General features: G+C 41.8%; 1 protein-coding gene across 1 annotated transcript; it reads left to right on the top strand.

Moving 5' to 3' along the window:
• Positions 1 to 23,630, top strand: LOC105936367 (mothers against decapentaplegic homolog 6). The gene is made up of 4 exons (XM_012877160.3): positions 1 to 1,447; positions 3,498 to 3,551; positions 3,975 to 4,052; positions 22,602 to 23,630. Exons 1-4 carry the CDS (start codon positions 718 to 720, stop codon positions 23,258 to 23,260), a joined length of 1,521 nt encoding a protein of 506 aa, XP_012732614.2. The 5' UTR covers positions 1 to 717; the 3' UTR covers positions 23,261 to 23,630.
• The last annotated feature ends 3,914 nt before the right edge of the window (positions 23,631 to 27,544 follow it).

Raw genomic sequence — 27,544 nt, 5'->3', positions numbered from 1 at the left:
GTTTTCGCGTGTGTCTGAGCGCGCGCGCGTGTCTCTCTGTGTGCGCGCGCGCACGAGCATAGCTCTGAAAACGACTTGCATGGGAGTGGATAGTGGAGTAATTTCAGCTCTCTTAGGAACAACTCCTCTCCACGGAATCCGTCCGGTAGTTTGGCACCGGAGCGCCCGGGCGTCTCTCCGCGTTATCCCGGGACAGTGGCGAAGAGCTGCCGCGTCCGGCGACGTTTAGGAACGGGATTACCATTGCTGTGAGGATTTATTTAAGGAGTGAAAGGAAGGGGGTTCTTAAAGATCCAGGCAAAACTCTGGAGAACTTCGGGCTGTTTGATTCTGATGAGGTTGTTACTGATGAAAAACTGATGCTGTCTGACTATGTTCTGGGGACAGTGCGCTGGATCACCCGAGTGCTGGAGAGCTGAAGGTTTTGCAGGGCGGGCGGCAAAAGTTTTGGCTTAATTAAGTTGGCGACAGCAGTTCACCGAGCAGTGACTGTGTGTGCAGCCTTCTTCGGAAAACCGACGATGTTTCTCGCAACGTTTGTCTGCGTTTAAGTTTCTGATGCTGCATGAGAGCAGGGACACCGCGACCACCGGCTGCGCACGTTGTGCGCACCGTGCACAAACTCCCGGTCTTTGGAGACAAGTGTAAATCGATGCGGCATCCCCCGAGAGGTGGACGGGACCGACAGGACTCTTCCAAAACTGTCTAGGTTGTCGTATGTTCAAGTCGAAACGCTCCGGTCTTGTTCGGCGACTCTGGAGAAGCCGTCTGGTCACCGAGAGCGACGTGCGGGATGGATGCAGACGAGGCGAGGCAGGACGGCACGGTCACTCGGGAAGGCTCCACAGACACGAGCAGAGGTCGGTGACACGCAGTGACGCGGCTCCGGGCCTCTCCGCGGAGGCTGGAGACATGACAGAGAGCGTGGAGAGGGAGGAAGAGGAGCAGCCGGACGACGAGCTGGGTGTCGTGCGCGTCGCAGGGCGCAGGAGCTCCGTGCCGGAGCAGGAGGGCGACGGCAGTACGGTGACGTGCTGTTTGTTTGGGGAGTGGGATCTCAGACCACGGAGCTCCTACTGGGCCCTGAGAAAAGACGGAGGGGCCCACTGTCAGTGCGCATCTAGACGCACTGGGCTTGAGGAGGACTTGGCGAGCACTGCTCACGCTTTTCTGAAACGACTCAAAGACAGGTCTCTGGATGCTCTGGTGAAGGCTGTGGAGACCAAAGGAGGGGTACCGGGCGAGTGCGTTATCGTGCCGAGGACCGAGCTGCGGCTCAGCGCACACCACGTTTCCCCGCAGTATCTGTTGTGTCGGCTGTTTCGCTGGAGCGACCTCCCGCTCTCAGCCCGACTCAAAGCGCTATGCCACTGCCAGAGCTTCGGCTCCGGAGACAGCGTGAGGGTGTGTTGCAACCCCTATCACTACAGCCGGCTGTGCGGGCCAGGTGAGGACACCAACACTGCCTGGGAGGGTTGGATGGGTAAGGGGGTTATTACCAGGGGTCCCGAGTGGATAAAAAAAAAAAAAAACGCATTTCAAATGATCAAGCATAAACATTCACATCATACTGAGGCCCCCGTGAGTCCCAGAAGAAGCCCCGCAGGTCTGATTGCAGGTGGAGGTCCCGGTAAAAACGTTAATCCTCTAAAAAAAGATTTCACAAATTTAATTGTACTCAAATCCACTTGAAGACCGACGATGACTCACATAGTATAAACGAATGCATGAATTAAATGGGTATTTCCAACAAATGAGCTTTGTTAGCCTGAGGCCTACAGAAGTTTTTGTTGTTTGATGTGTCAGTCAAGAAAAAAAAAAGGCTCAATTTTTTTGGCGAGTTCTTGCCAGCAAATATTTCTGCAGATTTTAGCCTGATAATTTCATTGATAAAAAAAAAAAGAAAGAAAAACAATGGGTTTTAATTTCGTTCACTATCATTTAATGAACTTTTCATTTCTCACTTTTTTTCTCTGTCCCCTTTGGCCTTTTTGTGTGCGTGTTGTTTTTTTTTTTTTTTTTTTAATTTGTTTAACTTTGCGGCCTACACAGTCCCAACAACGTACGCTCTCAGGTTGCACTTCGGCTCTTTTTGCTCTGACAAGGAGGTCCTCCTCTTGTTATTTAGGTGAAGGAGTGCCGATAATATACAGTTTGCATAGCGCTGGCGCCAGACTGACTCGCTGGGTATCTGACAGACTGAGGACTCCAGCAATTACTGGCTCTGCTCTTAAAGGGGCCGCGGCCACAAACCCAGGTCCGCATTGTACTGAAGGGACTCTCCCAGCAACAGCATCTGTTTTGCTTAGGATTTCTGAGCGTCCTTTGAGCGTCTGAAATGAACAAAAAAGTTAGTTTTGCTGTAGCAAAAGTTGTAACACAGGAGAAAGTACACCAGCAAAGATGATGAATCATGTAAAGCTATTTAAAAACGATAAGATACCGAGGATACTGTCTAAGAGGTAAAATAGGTTTATGAAAAATCTGAATTAGAATGAGCAATATAATTAGACTTCACTTTGCAATTAACTTTTGCTATATAGGGATAAAGCCTTGTGCAGACATAGAAGTCATCTGGTTGGTAAATCAAACCATGGTTGTTGAGAAATTCAAATCAGTTATCTTTAAAGACGGCGGTTCTGAAAATGTTGTTTTCTAAAAGTATGTCACCTCTAATTTCCCAGTACCACCAGCTTAACAGACATGTTTAAACTGCTGATGGTCATTTTGTACCTCAGTAGCTATGATTTGCTGTGATTTAATCATACACTCCCTTTTTCACTCACAATCCCTCAGCAGTTCAGACTTCAACGTTTGTAGTTGTGTAAAGGAACAAAAAGGTCCCTGAAAACTGGAATGTCAAGTGTGAAAGTCGACGGTCTCTCACCAAGCCCAACATCAAAATCCAATATGGCCACCTTTCACATAAAACCCAGTAGCAGCTGCAGTAATAAACTGTTTTATGTCAAACGATTCTTTACACAAGCGGTACGACACCACTTCCCTTGGTGGCACGTTGCTACGGTGTTTGGAGGTGCTAATAGCACAGCTGTACATTGTTATTAGCTTAAATTGCTAATAGCGCTTAGCTTGGTTGCCAAGATTATATAGTTAGGGATCCAAATCAGAAGAAAATGAAACACCAGCGACCAGCAAGTGTTCTAGGTTGACTGTGGTCCGCTTCACTCTGTGCCTGGAGTTTTACAGTTTTCTCCGATGTAGGCTACCGCTGTGCTCGAACAACTCATCTTTTTAGTGTAGGTGCTCATTAGCTCGGTACTTTGCAGGCCATTTCTTTGTTTCTCCCATGCAAATAATTTAAACCAAAATGCCTTTCTAAATATTCAAGCTTCACACAGTTTCTCCACTGAAACCATTGACTAGTTACACTGTTGGCCTTTTACGGGTTCTTCAATCTAAGGATCTAAGTGAATATGTTTTTAGCCTCTATTTAATGGCATCTTTGTACCATAACTCCGTTTTTGTTGTAATTTCAGAATCACCTCCTCCTCCGTATTCTCTGTCCCGTTCAGATGAACACAAGCTACTGGGTAAGTTTGGGGGGGGAAAAATGGCCTACCCACCCATCAAACTGGTAAACTAACAGAAATATGTCGTCAGCGTCACATTTTTTAGAGTGGAAACATGGATTATCTTTGCAAAGCTGCTGCTGTTGAAGGTGGCACCCAGTTATTGAGAGCATGGGCTATAAGAATAGTTTCCTCTGCGGGAAACTCTCTGTTAAACTCAATGTCCTGATCAGCTCGTTGTAACTGTGTCTGATATTTTACAGTAGATACATTCAATGTTTCTTAATTTGTTTCCGTCACAGCAGACAACAACAACAACAAAAAAAAAACAATTTCCAAATGAATATCTACCTCCTGGCACTTTTTCCTCCTAAATAAGTTACAGGAAAGAAAAATGATCTGCATCTCATGTTTCTCTTGTATTCTTTTTTGTGAACAATACAGACTCAGCTCTGTCTTACACTGAAACTGCGCGCCCCCTCCTCCCCAGTCCGCCCCACATTATGCCAAGAGACTACACAGGTGAGTCACCTGCGCTTTTACTCAAGACGTATTTGGCCTTTTTCTGTCAACTATCTCTTTTTGATGCTTGAAGTTCCCGTTCTGCCTAAGTTTCCTCTCGGAGTGGCGAAAACGTTTTTGTTTTGTGTGTGCGTGTTTGTGTGTTGAAAAAGACAGACACGCTTACTCATTAATTCAAACATACATACCATGCGTCCTTCCTGGATGTTTGCACAAGAGGGTAAATTATATTTACTGGCGTTATCATGTTGTGCTTTCCCCCTATCTTCAAAGGCTGCGGGGACAACCCAAAAGGCCCACTGCATAAAGGTCCTATTGTGAGAGTGGCATGGGGGGCTCGGTGGGGGTCTGGGGGTCTCACTATCTAGATGCCGCAGCAGTGTAGCATTTCTCTCTCTCCTTCCTCGTCTACGCTTTCTCCACGGCGAAATATTTTGCCGGGACGGAGCTGCAACAAGATCCCCGTGCATACTCCCAATCCCTTTCGCCTCTCTAGCCACCCATCCCCCCTTTCCTTCTTTCTTCCCTCAAATCCCTTCATTCCTCTCTGCAATTGAGCAGTGGAAAGAGGCTGGCACTTTGGGGGCGGGGGGAGAGCCGAGCCGCTCTGATGAGGCGGCGGTGTAGGGTTTTGTGTGTGCGAGTGTATATGTGGAAACAGGCAGGGGGGGGGGGGGGGGGGGGGGGGTTGGGGGGCCTGAGGACTGAGTTGGGACAGGAAACAGCCCCCTCTAGATGATGAAACTGGAGCTTTATTTGTTTACGTGGTGGGGTCGGGTGGAGAGGTCCTTGTAGCGTTAGAAGAAACCCACAAACCCACTCAATCAAGCCTCCCTGGGCTCACTTGTGGACGGTGTTGAAAGGTGAATGGGCACCTAGTACAGTTAGAGGGAGGCTTTTTCACTTGAAATTATCTTTAGACTTCACAAGTTTTTTTTCCCCACACATCGTTTAATTGTTCAGTTTTGGGTGGCCGGGGATATGTTTGCACATTAAAACATAAATTGAGAATCTATGCCTTTAATAAGGCGTCTAATAAATTCTGCATGTTAAAATGCCAGCATCAATGAAATCAGTTTTTAACTTTGCATTTGCATCCCGTAGTGTGGACAAGTTTTCTCTTTGGACTTTGGTTTGCCTTTTCTCAACCTTTCTGTCCTGATATGTGTCTGTAACAGCTCATTGTGCCAAATAGACAAACTTTAAAGCGTGAGAACTAAATCAAGAACTATCTACAGAAAATAAGCTGCATCTGAATGTTGTTGCTTGGCGAATCACCTTGTTGATGTGAAAATCCTATTTCCTTATAGTTAGTGATGCCATTAGTTGTTTTCCACAGCTCGAGCCAAATAAATTTGAGAAACATATTTGTTGCTTGCTGATAGTAACAAAGAATCTTAAATATAATAAATATTTTTTTTAATTGCCTGTTGTGCACAGGCGTATCACAGGTTTATCTCTTGAGTTTTGGATACTCTGGGCCATTTCATACCCATGCAACCCTTCCTACTTTAGTTTCGTAAACCTGAAGAAAACATTTCATCATAATTGTACCATAATTATGTATTTTTGCTGAAGGCTTAGCACTCCATCCTTTTTCATTTTATTTTGGTTCTAATTATCTCCATTTGGGCCCGTAAACACCAGTGAAATATGGCAGACTATGATTCCTGATTAAAAACTAAGCAGCTCTCCCGTTTGAGGATGCTGCGCATTGGGAGTCATTTCACCACATTTCCTCCCAGCAGACTAGAGATATTTAAAAATATATATATATATATATATATATATATATATATATATATATATATATATATATCATCGGCTGTTAAAAACTGATATGAAAGGTCAGTTTATAACATCCCAAAAGCTGTGTATAAAATGCCAAAAAATAAATAAATAGTATAAATGGTGAATGGTTGATTTGACCAGCATCTGTTTAGGAATCTTTTAATGACCGAAGGATGCAGTGATCAGCTTTAAATGGCTTTAAAAATTACACTTTAAACCTCTGAATCAAAGAATCAAGCAATAAATATATACCTTTCACTAAAAAATCTCATCTTGTTTTAATTTCCTTGATAGCTTTTGATTTTAAAAAAAGTGGAAATGGGAATAGTGTTTGCATTAAGAGGTGTATCTGAAAAAATACCCTAAATCTATCTGGTCAAAGTTAACATGTCCAGTTTCAGATTGGGATTTTGAGACTTCTTTAAAATGTTTAGTCGGAAAGGACCCATGTCAGGCTGTTGATATGAGAAGAAATACATTGGTCTTTAAGCAAAATGTGGTGTGTGTGTGTGTGGTCTCTTAACCCCTGCCCCCTCACACCAGAATGCTGGAGCCAAGAACCGGAGCTTGGGCCAAGAGCGTAAGTAGGAGCGAGACTTAGGTAAACAGAGGGAGCCAAGAAATCTGCATGTGGCTTTTGTTGTTCACTTTGACAGGCTATATGAATCCTGTTAGGAGCTGAAGCCAGCCAAATAACAGGAAATGAGCTGAACGTGCAGCCCATACCAACATGTATTAAAGAGATGACTAGCTATCTTAAAAAGCCTTAAGCTCAGATAGATCCTTTCAAGAGAGTAAATGAATCCTTTTTGTGCAGGTAATCCTCCCGTGTGTCACCTTAAGCTTCTGATATTTTTTTTGTTCAACAAAAACAAGCACCGAACATGTACTTTGACACTTTAGCATCTTTTTATACCATCAAAATCTAGCCATCCAGCTTAGCCTTAAAAAAAAAAAGACACGGCGGGGCGCGGTCCATGCATACCTTTGCCCCGGTCTCTGTTATCATTCGATCAGTTAACGTTCCCTTTAAACTGCAGCGAGCAGGCCTGCTATGACAAGGGAAAAAATTAGAAGCTTAGTATGATTATCTCTCCGTAGATCGTCCCTGTGTGACTCCCAACAAAACGTGTGATTCAGCTGCTTATTTTTCCGTGTGTGTGAGTCTGTGTGTTTGTGTGACGGAGGAGAGACGGCAAGGAATTTCTGTCTGACTCTGTGATAAGATCGTCTCAGTGTGCTCACATAGGGGCCCTGTCGGGACAAAAAACTCACACACATGCACACACACACGCTCTCCCATCACGCAATGAGTCGGGTAGGATGAATAGATGTGATTTTTTTTTTTTTTTTTTACCTTCACAGTGGACGTCTAAGCCCTCGTGGGCGTTGGACTGTTTAAAAAGGCTTCTGTTGCTATTTCTCAAATTACAAAGCCCGTCTGCTGTATTTAAATTTAGTCGCTCTTTTGACATGGTATGCAAATTAATAAAATGGGGGATGAAAAGCTCACGATGATCCTGGGCATTGTTTGAGAAAAAAAAAACATTTGGAGCTGATGTTAGTGAGAAAGGTGAACCAAATGCAAAATATATGTACAAAATTAAAATTAAAACTTTGGTTGGTTAAAACATGGACTCACATTAATCAGTCATTTCCAGTATTGAAGGTTTTTCTTAGTGGGTTAAATGACCAATAATGTCTATAATTCACCCGCTGCTAAAACAAGGATGGATTACGGTAACTAACCCTAACTTTTACTGTCTGCAGTTAGAAAGGGTGTATCGGCTGAAAAAAGTCCTGTTTTCAATGCATTCTTCTGAACTAAATAAGAGCCAAGATTGGGCAAAGTGAAATACCTATTAAAATGATGGATGTTATTGCATTTGAGTCCGTTTTTATCATTTACACTTTTTTTGTATGAAGACATGGGAGGTATGGTTAAGAAGCTGATAACAATGTGTTACTCTGACTATTAGGCATTTAAACACAGCAGCAACAGGTTTACTTATCAAGATTGGGTATTTATAAGTATTTAATTATTTCATTAATAATTAATGAGATCATTAAATTAAATTGTGAGGTACTGTTTATATAGTTCATGGCACATTGTTAAGTAAATGGCAGAGAAATAGAGTCACAGCACACCTTATTTACTTCTAAGTAAGAAGATCAAATAGTTTTGCAACTTCATGCTATATATGCCAGTGAATGATCTCTTGTACTGCTTTGCACGCTTACAGACACCTGAAACAACTGATTGATTATATCATTGTCTGGAAAGTAGGAAAAATAAGTGAAGTAATTTTTTCGAAATGAAAGAGCATGCTATATTAATGGCCTAATTAGTTGCGACTTCCTGCAGCAGCTAGCTGTGCTGCAGTGCTAATGTTAGCTTGTAAGTGGGGAGTGGTGGACTAGTAGTTAGAGCGTTTGCGTCCAGGGCAACCTTCAAGTTCACAGGTTCAAATCCCACAGACTGGCACTCTGGGTCCCTGAGCAAGACCCTTAGACCTAGAATGCCCCCTGGGCGTCCTACCGTGGCAGCCCCCTGCTCCCTAAGAGACGGGTTAATGCAGACAACACATTTTGTTAAATGTGCAAAGTTGCAAAGGCAAATAAAAATGATCATTGTTATTAACCTGGAGCAAGTGGAACTTAAGGTTTAGCTTTGATTGTAAGCATGCTTTTTGCTATTAATTCCATTTTCGATATATATGTAAAGTTTTGTCTTGTGTTTTTGAAATATTTTGTACCAGATTAAAGTGTTTTTTGTTCTATTACATTTAGCAGTGTAGCAATGACAAGGTGGTAGTTTTAAATTCTTCTGTTAGTTTTTTCAGTGTGTTGGAGGCAATCCACAAAATGCGCTGCGCTTGCATGCATACACAGAAAAAGAAACCACAGGTTTCTGTTTGGAGTTCCTCAGAAATGTTTTGTTCCGACATAAAACAAATACCCTACTCAATTTCCTTTATTTTTAAGCAGCTTAGCGTTGTTAAGTAATTTATTTGTAGCATGACATGAGCCGACTTAAAGGATCCAATTAGAGATTTTCTCAAGTTAATATTAGCAGGGATATTTTTATATTTTGCTCTATCAGCTTTGGCAGTGACCCAGGATTGAAACGTCATTTTCTTTTATTTTGGGGTGTTGCATTGCATATCAGAATATGTGATATCTCTGTCACCTAGTCCCCGTTCTTCTAACTTTCAAACTGGTCCACCTTGTTGCCATCAGGTTTGGGTTGTTCAACATGTGGTAACACGTAAAGCTGCGATACTTAGAGGACATTAGTGTGACCTGGATGAACTGAAGTGAGGCTAGGAGCACTGCTCCCAGTCTGCCCTTGGTAATCATATTTTGGGGGCATGTTTGCTTTAGCAAAGCGAGGTATCAGCCAAACATCCTGTCTTGAAGCCTTGTCTGCACTCACTGCGGCATTAACCCCATGAATTGGGCCTTTGACTGATGTGGCACAGCCCAGGAATGTTGGGAAATGAAGAAAGGTGGGGCCTTGAAGTGAAAGAAGTGCAGGGGGGGGGGGCTTGGGGGTCTAAGTCTAGAGAGTGACATCAGATATATGTATGAACATACTGCATTAACTCTCAGGAAACAACACTAAACTGCCCTGACATGGCTGGACGGGGGCCGCTTTAGGAGTTCGGCTGAAGCTGAGCCGCACTAGACAATTTGGTTCACTACGTGTGAAGCTCTGCGGGTCAGTGAAGGGGAACGTAGTTAAACAAGGTTTTGTAAATTATCTACTGAGATTGGTGATTTTAAAAAAAATGCCTGAAAGAACTTTAAGACACATTTATAGAAATCAGATTAAAGAGTAATCCAGGATCTTGAGCGTTTCAGCATTTCCAGGGAGAATCTGTTTGTCGACGGATCTAGAAACTGTTTTCTGGCATGCGTGCAACACTTTAGTCTTATGGCTGACTTAGACACTTTAGGCTATGGAATTTAACAACAAGCGCTGGCCTATTAACCATTTGCCATTTCCTCAAATATTTTCCATCGCCATCCTTTTTCTCTGAAGGAAGGGTAAACAAAGCCGAAGACGCAGCTTTTTTTTAGTTTACTCTAAAATCTGCAATGTGTGTTAACATGGCATGGCTGTCGGTGCCTAATGGTCTGGTCTGAGTATTTTAGAAACTACTGATCCACTGCAATTCTCACTCACCACCATCTTGGGTTAACAGAAAGTGTTCCCAAACAGAGAACGTGTCCATTGAACTGCAGTTGTGTGGATGAAAATCTCCTGTTAGTGTCAGAGGTCAGAGGAGAAGGCGCAGACTCGTTTGAGGTTGAAAGGCGACAGCCAAGGTATGTGGAATACCATACAACACTAACCTTGAGGCAGATGGGCTACTGCAGCAGCAGAAGACCACACCAGGTGCCACTTCTGCGAGTAAAGAACAGCAGGCCAAGGCTACAGTTTAAATATTGGTCAATAACAGGCTGGAAAATTTTGCTAAGTTTGGTGAATCTTGATTTCTGCTGTGATTTTCACACAGTGAAGTCAGAACTGGGCATAAGCAGCATGAACGCATGGAGCCATCCTACCTTATGTCAGTGGTTCAGGCTGGTGGCGCTAGTGTAACGGTCTGGGCCGTATTTCCTTGGCATATGCTTTTCTTTAGCATCTTAGTACCATGTGAGGATCATTAGCGTGTCATGATTTAGGGTTTTGTTTGTTTGTTTTGAACTCCTTCTAGTTTCAGCATGCCACCTCTCAGCCACCAGCCACTATCCAATCAGCTCAGTTTCCATCTGCTCTTAATCAGATCCACCTGCTGCACTAATTAGAGTCCACTCTGCTCACCTGTTCACACGCCTACTTATACCCGCCTCAGTCATCCACTCACTGCCAGAACGTCTCGTCTCGTCTCATGTGCACTGTCGCCTTGGCACTCCCAGTTTCTGTGTGCTCAGCTCTGAGGATAATCTAGAGCGCTGAATGTGATCTTGTCTTCAAAGTAACTCCATGACTTCTCAGTTTGCTTGTCCAAATTGGTCTGCTATCAGATTCCAAAACACAGAGGCAAACATTTTAATTTTGCAACAGGGCAGTTTCTCTAGTGGCCTGCAGAAGGGCTAGATCTACAAGTCTAGTGCCCCTAGTGGCTAAAAGTTGCACGGTGCTGCTTTAACGGAGAAAATAAACACAATAGTTAAGTACTGAATATGAAATAGATTTTTTCAAAGGTATTAAAATACAAGGTTGGGACGAAATGGTAATGCATGAGTAAGAAGTGGGGTAGAAAATAGCGAAGGGGTGAATTGACCAATAGATGCCTCTGTTGTTGCCAGCCTAGGGAAGCCATGCTAAGAACTGATGATGAGTTAGAGTGGGAGGGGCTTTTCTCTTAAACAGAGGGCACAGAGTTTGTTGGCAGGACAAGGTAAAAGACGACTTGTCCCAACGAACCAAGTTTATGAGGTCATTAACTGCTGACAAAGTAAATTTGCAAGAATAAAAATGAGAGCCACTAGGGATCACACAGACTGTCTAAAATCCATTTCACATCTGCAGCTAACTCTGTTACTGGGTCTCTGTTAGGCCACTTTAGCCAGTCTGCTAATTAGGTTGGCTTCATTATTATCTTAATTGTGTCAGGTAAGTCATTCAGATATGGGGGACCTTTACACGGATATCTCTCAAACCTCTTTCTCATACCTCTGGCAGTGACCATATTATAAAACAATGTAGATGATATTTCATGCTGGATGGTAAATTGAGTATCACTTAAAGCACCTAGGGCTAGCTCAAAGTCACTGTTCCACAAGTTTGAACAAGATGAGCCGGTAATGTGATAAAGGAGTATTATCAGGTTCTTACTTGCAAATGTTTTATTGCAGTCACAGTGTTGAGTATAGTGATTTATAACAAGGACAAACATACAGCTCTCTCCAGCCTCTGCTGTCTAGTCAGAGACCAGAGGAGAGGTTACAGTGCCATCATTGATGATGATGGAAAAACAGTCAATGTTCTTTTCTCCTCTAACCCAGGTGCTGTCAGAAGTAGGAAGGTAAACTGATAAAAACTAAAAACATATAGATTTTTTTTCTGCTGTCTGTGGTTCTTCTGGAACCAGAAAATATGGCAAATTAAGGCCAGGCACAAACATTTTTATTTTGGTAAACATGGGGAGATTGCAATCAGGACTTCCACAGAAAGCAGTGATAATGCTGCCCACTCAGACGAGACGCCTGCTCTGTCAGATTCCTTTACATCAGTTAAAAGGAAGTCAGAGAAAGAGAAATTTGGCACTTTTGCTTTAAGGGCTATTTGATTCCACTTGACATTGCCTATTTATGTAAAATGTGAATAAATCAGACTATTTAAAGTTGTAACACATTTTTTAAGCATTTTTCCCCTATTGAGTAAAACATATTTAGTTGGGCAGTATTTCAGCCTAATACTCTCTTCATACTATTGTGTTTCAGCCTTTCAGTTCAAAGGTCTAGGAAGACACGACGGCCGAGGAAATAATGGTCACAACATCAACTTATTCATTTAACATTCATTTTAGACAGTTTGAATGTTTTGGACAGGCCAATTTTATTGCTGCAGCTTATTATGACTCCATGCTATCTCGATGCTTAACTCACCTCGACATGCAGGATGCTTAAAACCAACAGTGAAACTCATAAGATGGCACCACTTTGAATCAATTGGTCTACTAACTATCAGACCATGTGCAGCTCATATGGTGTGTTTAAATTTTCATTCCTAAATGGTCAGATGATCCTTTAGTATGAAAGAAGAGGTACAGTTTAATAATGATGTTACAGCAAAACTATTGTTATAATGCAGAAAAAAGCTGCTAATTGCACACCTTTAACACAAATGCACTAATCAAAGTTAGAGCGCATTAAAACTGACATGCATGCTTCAAAGATAGGACAACACTTGTTGTTTTACCCAATCCCCTTCATTTTCAATATGCCAGCCTGCATGGTACGATAGGAAACGCTGTGACAGCAGCCCGACATAAAAAAAAAGAAAAGCAGGCTTTTTTTTAATTAATTCCAAAAAGGAAATAAAACATTCAACACAGTTTACGTATTTGTCTCTCGCTGACCTATTTGTTGCCGTGCGCTCTTATTTAGGCCCGCTTCTCTGTTAGTTTGACCTGTTTTCATTTTATTTTCTCTGATCAGCACATTCACCATATAAAGCACAGAATATTTATTGCTGTTGTCAGCTGCCCACTCTCCTTTGCTTACTCTGCTTCGCTTGTCCTCCCTCTTTAGGGCTCTGCGAGTCGCATTTCTCCTCCCTCTCCTTGGGTCCATGTTGTCAGGCAATCACCATTTAAAATAAGGTTTAAATTACAGGACTGGCTGTGGCTTTCCCTCAGAGTTTTTGCCAACTCGCAATTTGGCTTTTAATGGAAGCCTGCCATGCTGCAGAACCTAAAGATTCTTTGCAGATGTCGGACTCTGACTTTACCCCCCCCCCCCCCCCCCCCACACACACACACACACACACACACACACATACACAATGTCGCAAAGGAGGTATGAGGAATTTAAATAAAAGGTTAATAATCTTTTTAGCGCCTTTTCAGAACTAAAAAGCGCATTTATCTGTTTTTAGTCCTCCGAAAGGATCTAGTTAGAAGATCATATGTTTGCTTTTGGGGGTGGTTGTACAAAAATATTTTTAAAAATGCATTTCTATCGGCATCTCCTGACTCTGTGCCTCATATGTCAGGGTTGTGCGTCGCATTTTCAGTCGACACTTGTATGTCTGCAGCGCAGGGTCATTTATCCAAACGATGTTTGAGAAGGAATTTCATAATTCGTTATTCATAGCGGAACAAATGGATCTATTCCACAAATAAATGAGTGTAATTATGTTGTGAGGAGTGAAGGCCATATAGCGGGACCACATGAGGCTCAATGAGAGACTTGTCAACTTGACCCTTGTGACTCTCTGAGCGGGGGGGAGGAAGTGTTGAGGAAAAGGGCCTGTCCAGGAATGTGTTGGGAGGGAAAGACTTGTCAACTAGCTCTCTCTCTCTCCTAGTCTCAGTCTGGATTAGTGTCTCCTTAAACCATCCGATGTAAAAATCAAAATATCAAATTCAAATTTTATTTCACCATTTGTGTTATGATGCTAAAATTGCAAAAAACTCTGTTGGAGGGCCGTGATTCGTGGAGACATACGATGGTGCACGTAACGCTGCTTCGGTGGAAGCTACGCAGACTTATAGAACTGGTGCTGAGCTGTTGATGTCTTTAAATTATGTGAACAAGCACCCCCTGTTCAGCCTTTTTTTTGCTCATGCAACAGAGGAACAAACCGCAAGAGCTGGCAGAAATAGTTCCAAAAATACCCCCCTGACTTCTGGTTTAATGGATGATAATAAACATGACAGCAGGGTTGTCAGGGATGCAGTTATGCATATGCTCAAGCTGCGGCATTCCTCAAGGTGAGTTGTTTAGCGCTTTGAAGTCGCAGTAGAAATGCAGGAAGCTGGTTGCTTTCTCTCTCTTCCTTCTGGAGGGAGCTTTCTGGTTCTAAGATCTCAGGAATTTTCGCACACTTAACTTTCCTGTGGCCAGGCCGCCCTCCAGGTTCAAGGAACGCGACCGGCTGGCGGTGTATTTCTTGCTTTGGTGAATGCAGAGACGTCATTAGTTGCATTCTGCTCCATTACTAGGCCCACTTTGCAGTGAAAAGTAAAAGAGGAAAAAACAAAAAAAAAAAAAAACAAGCGTGCAAGAATGTGTGTTGATGTGTGTGAGAGCCTGGGTTGTGTTCGACTGTAAAGGCCTCGTCTGGCGATAAGGCAGCTCGCTGATGGCAGAGATAGTCGAGACGCCAGCTTAAATGTGGCTTGCTGGTTTGATGTTGCCCTCTAATGATAGTTGTCTCAAACAGCCCAGAATCTACCATTTCCCTTCAGAAAGGGGGTGTTTTTCTCTCTCTTTCCCTTTTTTAATGATTTCATTTCTAGCTTTTGAGTTTTCCACAGCAAACATGATGATATAGGGTTATAACGAAACATCGGAACTATACCGCCGATGGTCGGCGGCTAAATCCTGTACTTCGCTCTTGTCCCCCCTGTCCTCCTCACACACACACCCGCCCCCCCTCCCCCTCTCCCAACCCTCCCACTTCTTTCAGCACAGTGGAAGAGTCTAATAACTGGAGGGGAATCTAATCCTTGGCACTGGATGAAAGACGAGGGTCTCCCTCCCTCCCACTCTTTCTCACAGTCTCTTTTTCTCTCTTCATTTTTTCCGTGGATGCTGGTTATGCTTGGCAGGTTCTCTCTCCCTCTCGTTCTGTGTGCTCCCTCTTTCACCCAGTCCACCTCTTTTTTTTTTTTTTCCTCTGCTCCTCTATTTCCCTGGTTTTCCTCCCAGACTTTATTCCTGTTCAGGTTAATGATGTGATGAAGACGTTCAGACTGCAGCTCAAAATTAGAGAGAAACTTCAACATGTATTTGTTCATTTTTTACAAACAAACAAATAAATAAATAAATAAACAAATACAATCATGGAGCAAATGTAATCAGCATGTTTTGTAGAAATAGTTTTCACTTTTTCATGTGCGGTCCTGTCAAATTGTCAGTAATAATTCAATCACCTTTATTTGGATGATGTTATATCACTGTGAGTGTTAAAAGGAATTTAAAAAATCCTCCTTAAAGAGGAAACATCATGTAAAATGTCATTTTTTTACCCCTTAAATACATTTTGCCTTGAGTCTCTAAGACTGCAGAAAAGTTTAATGTATTATGTCCAGGAGCTGCTTAGATATCTTTATATTCTTTTTGGGTTGTATTTTTCTGTTCAGTTTTTTTCTGTTTTCTATTTTGAACAATTACGTCACAGCATTGTCTGCTGCACTGCTAAATAAAGCCATTGATGTCCGGCCCACTAGTTTCTTGAACCAGCCATTTTTATTCCTCGGAGCGATTTTCTAGTCCACGCTAAAATATGCCTGAGCTACAAGTGGTTAAGCAATCGGCTCTTCATTAGACCATCCCCAAGCATACTACAAAAATGGCCGAACGGGATGGAGTGGAACCCTCTAAGACCTGGAGGGGGCATGACATAAAGTGCCTTTTTTAGATTTAAAGAGATAGCACCAAGATGAGATGCTCTCAGAAACACCTCAGAACAGAAGCTATGTTTACAAGTGCAAAATTTCTCGACTGGATTAAAATGTATTCGGATTAAATAATTGGATTTTACCGTTTATATGGGCACACAATCAATTAATCCGATCATAATGTGCGTGTATATGCATCTGGCTTGATTCAGAATAGAACCACACTGACATGCGCAGTTATCAAATTCCCTTAAAAAACATAGAAGAAGAAGCACTTCCTTCTTTGCTAAACAACAAAAAATAGTAAACAAAGCAGTAATTTACAAGTTTGTTCGTCTTTCGAGCGCCCAGGCTGGACTTGCACGATGTTCTAATTACGGTTGAACGTTACTGAGTACAAACGTTTAAATGTACGTTGATCGGATTATCAATCAGCATAAACCTCCTCTCTCATTCGGCTTACAATTTCATTTCAATTGAGCTTAATCCGATCATATTCTGATGGCTTGTTTACTTGACGCATTTTCTATTCCAATCGGCCCTTTATTCCGGTTACTTTATTCCATGCAAACGTAGCTAGAAATAAAAATGGGGAACGTGGGGGGTAAATTAAGAAAGGCATTCAGACCAAAGCATTGTAGTTCCACTTAATGTACACCACAACTGAGTGATTTCAGTGTGAAACAGAACAACTGAAAAGTATCATATGTCTCGTTAAAATGAGGATTAACACATTCGTGCAGTAAAAGGTCCTTCTGACGAAATCATTTCTAATTAAAAAGTATGACTGAGCTAGTGGTGAAATAAACAGCCTCCTGCAGGATAACTAAAAAAGGTAAAAAAATTTGCCTGGTTATGTTTGAACAACTACCAAATGTTTTTTCTTTACTTTTGTAAAGTTTTCCAGTGTCGTGTATGTCTGTTTGGAAAAAATCAAGCTCTCTTGAAACACCCTACTGGCCCTCTGGTGTTTAGCCTTAAATCATGTCTCAACATTTGCAGCTGAAATCAGGTTTTAACTCTGATACAGATTACCAGTTCAAGAACTAAATCAAATGGTGAAGTCTGGTTTCCAACACAGGGACTGTCAACACGCTGAGCTCTCTTACTGATTTTTCTGTCTTCAAGCCATATTTTAGACACATGCTTTGTAACATGTTCATTTTTGAATTTGTTGAAATAAAGATGTATTATTTTCACCAGACTACTGCAAACCATACCATGTTCACTCACAAAGCCATTAGACTGTGTTTATGAGGTTACTATATTTGTAATGTAAACAGTGATCATGTGTAAAAGCAAACATGATTCATATGATCGTGCATTTTATATCTTATAGCTACTTCATCAGCAAAGAACAAGGTTTTCTCTTATGAAAAGGATAAATTGCGTGTATTTTGCTTTGTAGTATGTAGTGCCACATACAACGGTTTCATACAAACAACATAATGGGTTAGCCTAATAGTCATTGTATCTCTGTTTTTAAATCAAAGCAACAACATTATGTAGGTCAAAAAAAGTTATTTTTTGTAATGGAAATATAAATGTATTTCATAAAATTAAGTTATTTTCCTCAAATTCTTGCCTTGGAGACTATAATGTTACATGAAGCACGTTGGATGTCTCTGAACTCAAACATTTTGTTGAATTATTTAACAGAGTTGGTTACAATCAAGTACAAAAACCTACTTGAGGATCATAGTTTAAACCTAAAACATTTAAAAGCGTCCTGACGGCTGCATCTAATGTGCGGTGCAGCAATGGCTTTGAGCTGCACTCCATTTGTGGAGCACAGCGCTCAACTCGGTGTGGAGGACCATGCAGCAGTCTAAGCTGACATTTCTTTAACTTTGACTGATGTGTGCTGTCCTTTGAGCAGCCAGTAGACCGACGTTTTAGATCAAGCTGCTCTGACTGAGCAGAAAGCGGTCTTTGGATGTGGAAACAGCTCAGTCTCAAGCCCCACGCTGCTCTCTGGACTATAATAGCTTCTCGTCTCAGTTTTCTGTCCCCTTGTCGTTTCTCTCCAAGACAAAATTAAGACAAAACTCGTAATCGTAGCAGATAGCAGTGCAGCTTTGTACACAGAGCACAGAACATCCTCTTGTTACCTTGAAAGCGCTGCGCCTTTTACGTTATACTCCATTAAAATGTTGTTTAAAATGCCTTGGGTCTGTTAAAGCCACATAAAACTGGAAGAAGTGCCCTGTATACTTTGATTTAAACCCAAATTAAACAAAACAAGGCGAAGAAGTAAAAATGCTTGTCCTCGCATGCACGTAAGGCACCACAAAACAGTACTAAAATATCTATTTTTACTCTGCTTGTTCATTTGTGACCTGTGTGGAATCAATTTAGAGGAAATGAAATGGGAAAGATGAGTGTTCGTGATGTTTGAAGTCCAGATTTCAACCGTCTACGGGGAGCCTGCAAGCAAACATCTCTGTCCCCTAAAACGGTCACAATTCTTTCACGAGTGGATATTATTCTGCGTTATATTATGTTTTTTATATAAATTAAATTAACCCTATTTGTTGTCTTAAAGCTGCTGCGAAGTTTGGTGGACACTTCGGCGAGATTGGCACTAAGAGACAGTGATTTTGAAGTGAAATAACAAAGGCTACTTATCTAATTGGTAAACAGAGCTCTTAAATGGTGGTCGGCCTAAATGCTTGCAGGACGCTGTAATTGCTGCCAGCCCTCTCAGACAGATGCAGGCGTGCACGCTCACATCACAGGCACCCACGGCTTTTCTTTTTTTTTCTTCTTTCCCCCGACTTCCTCCGCTCAGACATAAATACGCTGATAACCTCGGGTCTGAACCCCTCTTTAAAAATTCCATTGAAGAAGTTGGTCACCCCTCCCTCCTTCTCCTCCGCCCCTTTCCTCCCTCCCTCGCCATTCTCACACGAGCTTGTCATACCTTCTGTTGGAGGATAGCCAGGCTGAGCGTGATGACACTGAGGCCTGTGCCAGCAACATTAAACATGTCTTGCTGTTCCTCTGGGGCTGTCAAACACTGATGCAGATCGTGATTTAGGGTTTTGAACTTCTCACCGTGATAGCGCTTCGCACCCCTTCTAAATCCTTCATACTTACTTTAATGAGCAGGACTTTTTCCAAAAGCAGGCTTTTTTTTTTTATACCTATTTTGCCTGACTCTCTGGTGGGTTTTCTTTGGATTGCTTTTTTCACTCATTTTAAAGTCCTTGTACTTAACTATGAGAGAATGTGAAGTGGATTAAAAAAAAACTGAGAAATGTCAGTGCTTGAAAAATGTCTTCTCCTTAAGGAGAGCAAAAAAAAAAAAAAAAAAAAAAAAAACATCCAGCAAAGATCTGATAGGACCTGTGAAAAGCGTCTTTGTCCTTAAACAAACAAACTCCTCTGAAAACGACACTAGCAACACATGATGAAGCATCCAAGGAACTATTGATCCAGAGCAATTCTTGCTTTATACTGTAATTTTTTTGTTCATGACTTTAATCCAGTCCTGGCCAAAAGCTTTGAAGTCCCAAATAAGCGCTTGAGCCCAGGCGCTCAATGCGCTCTAAACAAGCTCTTCAGCTTGCTAACCAGTTATAAACTGAAGAGAAAAAAACAAAAAAACCAGGTAAAACTCTTGAATTGTTTCACAGGTAAGTATAATATTGTTTACCTTCTGTTGCTACATGCATCCTTTTTTTTAAACACAACAAATCTTTTTGTTCTTTATTTTCTTTGGGCATTAATTTGATCATGAGCTCATAAAGTCTCCCTGTGTTTCCCCAGACATGTTTGTGTTGCCTTATTACAGGGAAGAGGGCAGCTTGTAAAAGTGTGTGCGAGTCATTGTGTGTGTGTGTGTGTGTGTGTGTGTGTGTGTGTGTGTGTGTGTGTGTGTGTGTGTGTGTGTGTGTGTGTGTGTGTGTGTGTGTGTGTGTGAGAGAGAGAGAGAGAGAGAGATCCTGCTCGCTGAGCTGCCTGCTCTCTTATTGGAGAGCTGTAAAACCTCCAGACTGCAGGAGTTGCCAGCCTGGAATTCACTAATGACACACGTGGGCCTCAGATGAGAAGTGCAATTTTGTGCGCGAGTGTTTCTGTGTTTGCCGTTGTGCTGTTTCAGTCGGAAAGGCTCAGCTTGTGTGAAAGCCCGGCCTCTCTGTCCTTTCTCGGGCTTGAAGATCCCGAGCCCCTTACGCACGCTCAGAAACTCGTGAAACTTATCCAGACCTATCCCGGTCGCGGCTTCGCCGAAAAAGCAGCGTGTCGATGAGAGCGAGCGGGCCATCATCATCTGGGGGTGAAGAGGGGGCATTCACTGTTATGTGAAAGGAATGGGGCCACAGGCACATGGGTCTTTAAATCTTCTGTGTCAATGGAGTCTCTGAAGCAAAATAATGGCATCACTTTGTGTGGGAGTTAATGTGAGCTGATAGCATGAGGGCCGGGGGGTCAGGGGTTCATGGGCTTACGCTAGGTTGACAGAGAGCTGAATGCTTTCGGCCCCCAACTCTCCTCTCTGCCGCTCTAAATCTCCCATTTACCTCTGGACCTGAAGAAGGTCCGCAGAGGGTGATGGTGAGGGATGTCAAGGGGGGAGGTGGGGGCACCAGTGTTTTAGCCTCCTGTTTCAAATCGAGACGGACAGGTGACAAACTGAAGCGAAACATTCTACTGAGCGCAACATGACGATGCAACAAGGGGCTCCATGAATGGCTTCACTTAAGACAGAACATTCTTTTGTGAGCAAATCAGCATCAGGCTTAAAACGGAGATGTTGGTTTCCTGGTCCGTTCTCCTCAGAGGAGAAAGATTAAAATGGACTTAATTATGGTCATCAGTTTGTTTTTGATGTCTTTTCCAAGTAATCAAAGTTTTTCTTAATGTTTCTCCTTTCTTAATGTTTCTTCACTGCACACACATACAGCACATTTGTCTTCACAAGAGAGACAGATCCAACTCTCTAACGTATATAATTGTCCACTATTTTCTCTGCTCCAGTAAAAAGTAAAGGAAACTGCTGATTGAACAAAAAAAAAAAAAAACTTTCAAGTAAATGAATCAATCATAGAATCTCTCTGCTACCCGTTTTGTCTCCCCCTTCAGGTCATGATAAAGAATGCAGGTTTAAGGGCCTTTCATTCTGGTCTTACTTTTCACATCAAGTGGCTGGATCCATCATCTCACTACACAGCATCCAGTTACAGTCTTGAAATATCTGGAATTTGGTTTGATCACTTTTATCCAGGTCAGGATTATTATCAAAAAATATTTTTTTACAGGTTTTATTCCGTATTCCATAATGTAAAAGAAAAGTGTCCGGATTTCTGTAATATAATGTGCGTTTAAAAAAAATATATATATATAAAAAAAAAATACACATACATATATATATATATATATATGTATGTATCTATAAGGAACATCCTTTGGTTTCCGATAAATTAATCTCATTTTGTGTGAAATAAATTCACACAAATTCAATAATCCAAAACTTGTATCCGGGGCCATAAGACGTGCCTGTGTTTTTACACCTGGGTGTGGTTTTGCTACTTAACAAAACATTGAAAACGACTTTCTCTTACAAACTGAGATAATTCTTTTTTTTGCCAACTTTGTGTTTAGTTTAGGATAACAAGTTTGTTTTATATTACTGAACATGGCTTATCTAAGTTACCAAAAAAAACAGCAAATACGGCCTTTACCACATTGCTGACGGGAACCTCAGCAAGTCATGATTTGAAGAACAAATAGTATGAAGAGGGTAAAAAACCCAACTTGATTTTGTGCTTATGCGTTGAGAACGTAGTTAGAGAACAAAAAGGAAAAGAGTAAAGGCTTTAAAAAAAACAAATTGTGTAGAACAACTGATGACACTAAATCTATTTAAGAAAAAATTCCAGTATGTGCTCTTATTATATGGCGTAATATGTAGACTAAAAAACTACTAAACACATATATTTTATCCTGCAGTCGTGTGGCGTCAGGCCAGCCTCACTGGAAACCAGTGAAAGACATTGGTGCATCTTTCTTCAGTCACATTAAAATGGCCAATACGTCAACATTTTTATTTATCTTTTAACTTTTCTAAGGGAAAGAAGTTAGTTGTTTTTTCTGAGGCGAAGAAGCTGCATGGAACTTAATGTTCTTTTGGACATGCTAAGTCAATTTGTTCTGCTGAATAGACAACTGATAAGATAAAAGCACGCTCTGATTATTTAACCGTTTTGAGTTGAACATTTAGGATCATCTTTTCAGCTTCAGTCCCCCATATTTGTAGGCCCAGCTCAGCAGTTTCTCCCACCCTACTACAAACCTTTAGAGATGTGTCTGCTCCAGCACATCTTTAAAGGAATGGATCATAAACAGGCGTATACAGAACTTGACATGCTGTGGAGCTGATAAAATCCATTTAGATCAGCTGTGGTGGAGCAATCAAACATCTAAAAGCTTGCCTGACACTGGGCCCAGTGGGCCAGATTTGGGGGCAACTGGTTTAGATGATCTGCACCCTTCATTCCCATTAACAAATAGGACGACCTGTTCCTCGCTGCACTGTGCAAAGCAGAGAAGTGGGGTAGAAATGTTAGGTTGTATTCATGCAGGTACTTCATTTTTACTGAAAAAGTAATAGGAAGCTAATAGAAGCTGACTGATGCTAATATTACTTCTGCCATCTCTGTTTCCCCGTCAGACACTGGTACCTCCATCGGCTCCTCCACCTCCGGCGGACAGCGCTCTCACTGGTGCAGCGTCGCCTATTGGGAGCAGCGCACCCGCGTGGGTCGCCTGTATCCAGCCTTCGAGCCGTCGCTCAGCATCTTCTATGACCTACCTCAGGGCACGGGCCTCTGCCTCGGCCAGCTCCACGCCAACGCTTACCACAGTCGCCGCGAGGACCCGGGCAGCCACGGCACACCGGATCCGTATCGGCAGCACGGCCACGGCAGAGGAGGAGGCAGCAGCAGCAGCAGCAGCAGTAGCAGCAGCAACGTACAGCAGATTCGCAGTAAGATCGGCTTCGGCATCGTGCTGAGCCGCGAGCCGGACGGCGTGTGGGTCTACAATCGCAGCCAGCATCCGGTGTTCGTCCACTCGCCCACGCTGGACCTGCCCAGCGCTCGTGGGCTGAGCGTGAAAAGGGTGATGCCCGGTTTCTCCCTCAAGGTGTTTGATTTCGAGTGTTCTAGCTGGATGACGGAGCACGGCATAAAGCCAGAGACCCAAGAGGGGCCCTGGGACCCCCACAGCATCCGGATCAGCTTTGCTAAGGGATGGGGCCCCTGTTACTCCAGACAGTTCATCACCTCCTGCCCCTGCTGGCTGGAGGTGCTGCTCAACACCCACAGATAGCACACCAACACCCCCCCAGACTCACAGGAACCATCTGGACTCAGTATCCCAATTGTAATCTACCTAGATTTAATATAAATTTATATATTATATAAAATATATTTTACATGTAAATACGTGAGTCATTTTTACGATGCAATTATTTATGTATAGTGTAATGTGTATATTGTCAACATAAAAAGGAACAAGAATATGCACTTTGATTCGATATATATATATATGCATTACAGCTTTTCAGTGTCTTTTTGCAAACCTAAACTGTAAAAGCAACAGACTTTGGTTCATGTTCTCAATATTTTTTCAATTCCATCAACATATTTGCATCACACAGACACAAACATTGTCAATAAAGTATTTGTATTAAAATGAATGCTTCTTTGGTGGTTCAAGTGCTGAGCTAAAGTATCATATTATATTATATTATATTATATTATATTATATTATATTATATTATATTATATTATATTATATTATATTATATTATATTATATTATATTATATTATATTATATTATATTATATTATATTATATTATATTACAAATATCTTGCGCCAATCATCATTTCTTAATATTTTCTACCAAGGAGAAACCTTGTTATTTCTATAAAGGGGACTTAAACAAAACAACTGATACGTTGTTAATATAAAGGAATAAAAGTGGCTCAAGTCTTCCCATTAATTTCTATTATTTTCATTAACTAATTCAAGGTTACCATCGAGTGTCTAAATCCAATATCACTACTTAATGACTTAAAGAACTAGATGTTACTTTCTTCTCTAAAACCAAACAGTTTTGGTCTAAATCACAGTAACATTATGAAATCTTCATAAGTTTTCAACAGATCAGCCTGACATTTTCCTCCTGCTTTGTAAATGCGATCATTTGAACGCCTGTTGGTTTAGATGTGAAACACTCAGAAGCACTTTTTATTGATTCAGTTCAATCAAGGAGGAGAGAGAGAGAGAGAGCCCCAGTCATCCCAGGAAGGTTTCACTAAGAGATTTGTTGCCTTTACTGAAGAGGCCAGGAGCTCAATTTATTTGAATATGTTGTTCACATGTATATTTTTAACCAACCTTCCAAATTAAGTGTTCATGTGACAGAACCAGTTTTATATCTTCCTAACAATTTCTGGTCGTACATTTATTAGATGGGTTTTCTTTTTCTTAATTCCCATCTTACAAAACATGCTTAATTTAGAGAGGAGTAAATCTTTTTCTGTGCTGGAAAACGATGAAAGCTGCTCAGAATTTCTGGCCTGGAAATAATTTCAGAATAAAAGTCACTTTAAAGTCACAGAACATCTCCGACCGTTACATTAAAATGTTAAATTCAAAACACCCTTTTTGTTGAATACTTTCAAGAAAAATTGCGCTTTTCTGCAAATCATGGTGAGAACAGGATCAACTTGATTTTTATTACGAACGTGGTAATCCTTTAATGTGTTCTTTATGAATATTTCTCCTAACGGTCTAAAAGTCATGTAAAGTTTGGTCCAGCACCTTCCTGGGAAAATGTCTTTCTTTGTCTCGCCACCTTTGCTCTGACCAAACAATAAAGTCAGGTATGAAAAGATCAAGGGACGAGCCAGCGTTCTGAACTGACAGAAACCGGTTTCAAATAAAACAGAGACAAAGACACAATTTCCTCCTGTTTGAACTCACAGACAGAAACCTGGTTTTAAATACCAGCAATGATGGTTCTAGGACGGTTCTAGCATGGTCGTAGAGCCATCAGCTGGATTTCTTTCTGGTTTCTTACAGACCTAACTTTAATATGCTGTTCATCTGGTATAGATGATTTCTTAGACCTGACGCTGCATTTGTCCTGTACTTGGACACTTTCCTCATCCTTTTTAAGCCCATTACACAATTTCTACTAATGTAGAAAGCAGACAAACAGCAAAGACTCAAGGGCATTCAGAAAGCCAGGAGATTTATTGATCAAAAACCGATTTGAAAAAAAAAAAAACAGGAAGTCTGGCTCCTCAGAAGCAAAGCGTAAAGAAATTGCTTTCTTTTTCTAAAAGCTTAAAACTGAGATTTCACACTAGAAACAGTGGCTTCAAAGTTGCTTTGCAATTTGTGCAACGTGGATTCCAGTCAACATTTCCAGCGTTTCCTACGAACATCCTTAACGCGTCCTCTATTGCCGTTAGCAACGTGCCAACCTAAAAAAAACGACCAGACTCCTTCCTTTTTTCTAATGCACGGGGAAAAAAAATAGATTATCTGGTGCAATCAGTTTTAACCACTGCACAGCCCACTTTCACTGCGCTCACATGCAAAGCAAATGAAGGAATGTAAACTCATTTAATGCGTGCATTCGGAAGCAGAGCCGCATCATGAAAAGCTTTGCGGGGCCGCTAGCAAATTCCAAGATGGCCTTTGTTTTGGCGAGGATCTGCAGGCATGGCCATGATGTGTTGCAGACAGGATCTTCAGGACAGGATCTTTCTCTGAAACGTCAGAAAGCATAGACCTTTGAGCTGATCTGAATTATATTACAGTGTTTTCAGTTTGCACGTTTTATTCTGTCAGAAAAAGGGGCCTCTATCCTCACAATGCGTTCTATTTCAAATTTTCAAAAAGGTATAATCAAGATTTAACTATCATCTTGGTTTCAAAAGCACCAGTGGCAATGGAAAACAGTGAAAGACGTCCCGGTGCCAGTGGTAAGGAAATAAAGTGCATAACTGAGAGATTACACAACAAACCACAGCATGGCGCTCAGGCACAAAGCTGCTGCAGAGGGAGAAAACTCTCTGCTCGTAGCGTGGTGGCATCCTGACAACACAATCATTTATGGAAACTCGCATCTGAGCAAAGAGAGGGAGACTAAAAGGGCAACGTAAGCAGGAGAAGGCGCTAAAAGAAAAAGCTCAAGACGTTAGACTGCCGAGGGAAGAGGGAGCTATAGGCTTTCCTGCATTCTGGCAGTCAAGACATTTTTGTTTTGACCCTGAACTCCTGCGGGCTCCCTGCTCGAACCTGTAATTAGCCTTAGCCTAAAAAGCTACCAGAGTTTGATTACAAAGTCGCAGCACTCCCGAGGAGAAACTAATTAAGCATTTCAGCGTTCAGAAAATCTTTCCTGGGGGCTACCGTATACTTACACCCGGAGCTTAAAATGGAGGAGCAGGGAGGTTTCTGCACTGGATCAGAGCTAACTTACATTCAAACTCTTATTTGCAGAATCTTTGCTACAGTTTCTGGGCATTCCCAAACGCCAACTTCAGAAGACAATTCCAGTGTGTATTTTCAGTCTAGTCTCCCTCTATGCTTTTCCAGGAAAAGTGTGGGATTTGTGGTTTGGATAAAGCAAAAGGATTCATGGGGGGAGGAGGTTGGGGGCCTGGGGAGGGAGAGCTGCTGCTGCTGGCAAAATGTGTCTAAAACCTATGTTTCCATGCCACCCTTCTTTTTTTTTTATACCTGGGTCCATTTTCCTGTCCTAATTGTTTTGCTTTATTCGGATTTACGGTCATGGAGGCGATGAAATGGATCCCAGGCTCCGAGCGGTGCAAGAGGCTTTCTGGCTCGTGTCCTCAGGGCTGCGGTGGCTGCAGACCTCACTGTGACCTGAAGGAAAACTTCGTTCTGCCACTGGCTCTTGAACTCCACCCTTCACTGTATAATTATCCTTGTACAGATTATGACATTATAATTATCTTAATGAGTATATGAGGCTTTTTTTTTTAATTAATGGAAACCAGTTCATGTTTTTGTTACAAATAAGGTGAATTATTACTCTAAAGGACCATTTTAATCAATAATGATTAGCTTGTATTTTCTTTTGACTAATTGTCACATTCATGTGGAGTTGTTTCTATCTTGCGGGGCTGAGGCCGCCACGAAGGTTCGGCAAATTAAAGAGAGCGTGATGCTGGGCTTTCCCCTCTTCAGCGTTTAATTATACTTTGTTCATGCAAACGTTCGAGGAAAAGTCACCTATGAAGCAATACTCCTTATTTCCTATTAAATGTTCCTGTTTTTCTTGCATTGCAGTTTGACATCCCTATACATCATCCATCCATCCTGTTTACAGCTTTTTTAGGCACACAGACAGTGTGGAGTCAACAGCCCTGGGATGAACCAGGCTGTTCAGTTCAATTCAATTTTATTTTATTTATATAGCGCCAACTCATGATACGCGTCATCTCAGGGCACTTTCCAAAGTCAAATTCAATCACATTATGCAGATTAGTCAAAAAGTTTCCCAGCAGATTGCATCAAGTCTTGACAAGCAGCATTCACTCCTTCTGAAAGAGCATGGAGCTATAGG

The sequence above is a fragment of the Fundulus heteroclitus genome, chromosome 4, assembly GCF_011125445.2.
Source record: "Fundulus heteroclitus isolate FHET01 chromosome 4, MU-UCD_Fhet_4.1, whole genome shotgun sequence".
In the NCBI taxonomy this organism is placed as follows: Eukaryota; Metazoa; Chordata; class Actinopteri; order Cyprinodontiformes; family Fundulidae; genus Fundulus; species Fundulus heteroclitus.
The sequence above is the reverse complement of the archived record's forward strand: the minus strand, read 5'-3'. Positions and strand labels throughout refer to the sequence as shown.

Excerpts from the sequence above, each read along its gene's own strand:
- LOC105936367 (XM_012877160.3), top strand. The coding sequence starts at position 718 with ATGTTCAAGTCGAAACGCTCCGGTCTTGTTCGGCGACTCTGGAGAAGC. Across the intron at positions 1,448-3,497 it reads CAGCCGGCTGTGCGGGCCAG|AATCACCTCCTCCTCCGTAT; the intron begins GTGAGGACACCA and ends TTGTAATTTCAG. Across the intron at positions 4,053-22,601 it reads TATGCCAAGAGACTACACAG|ACACTGGTACCTCCATCGGC; the intron begins GTGAGTCACCTG and ends TTTCCCCGTCAG.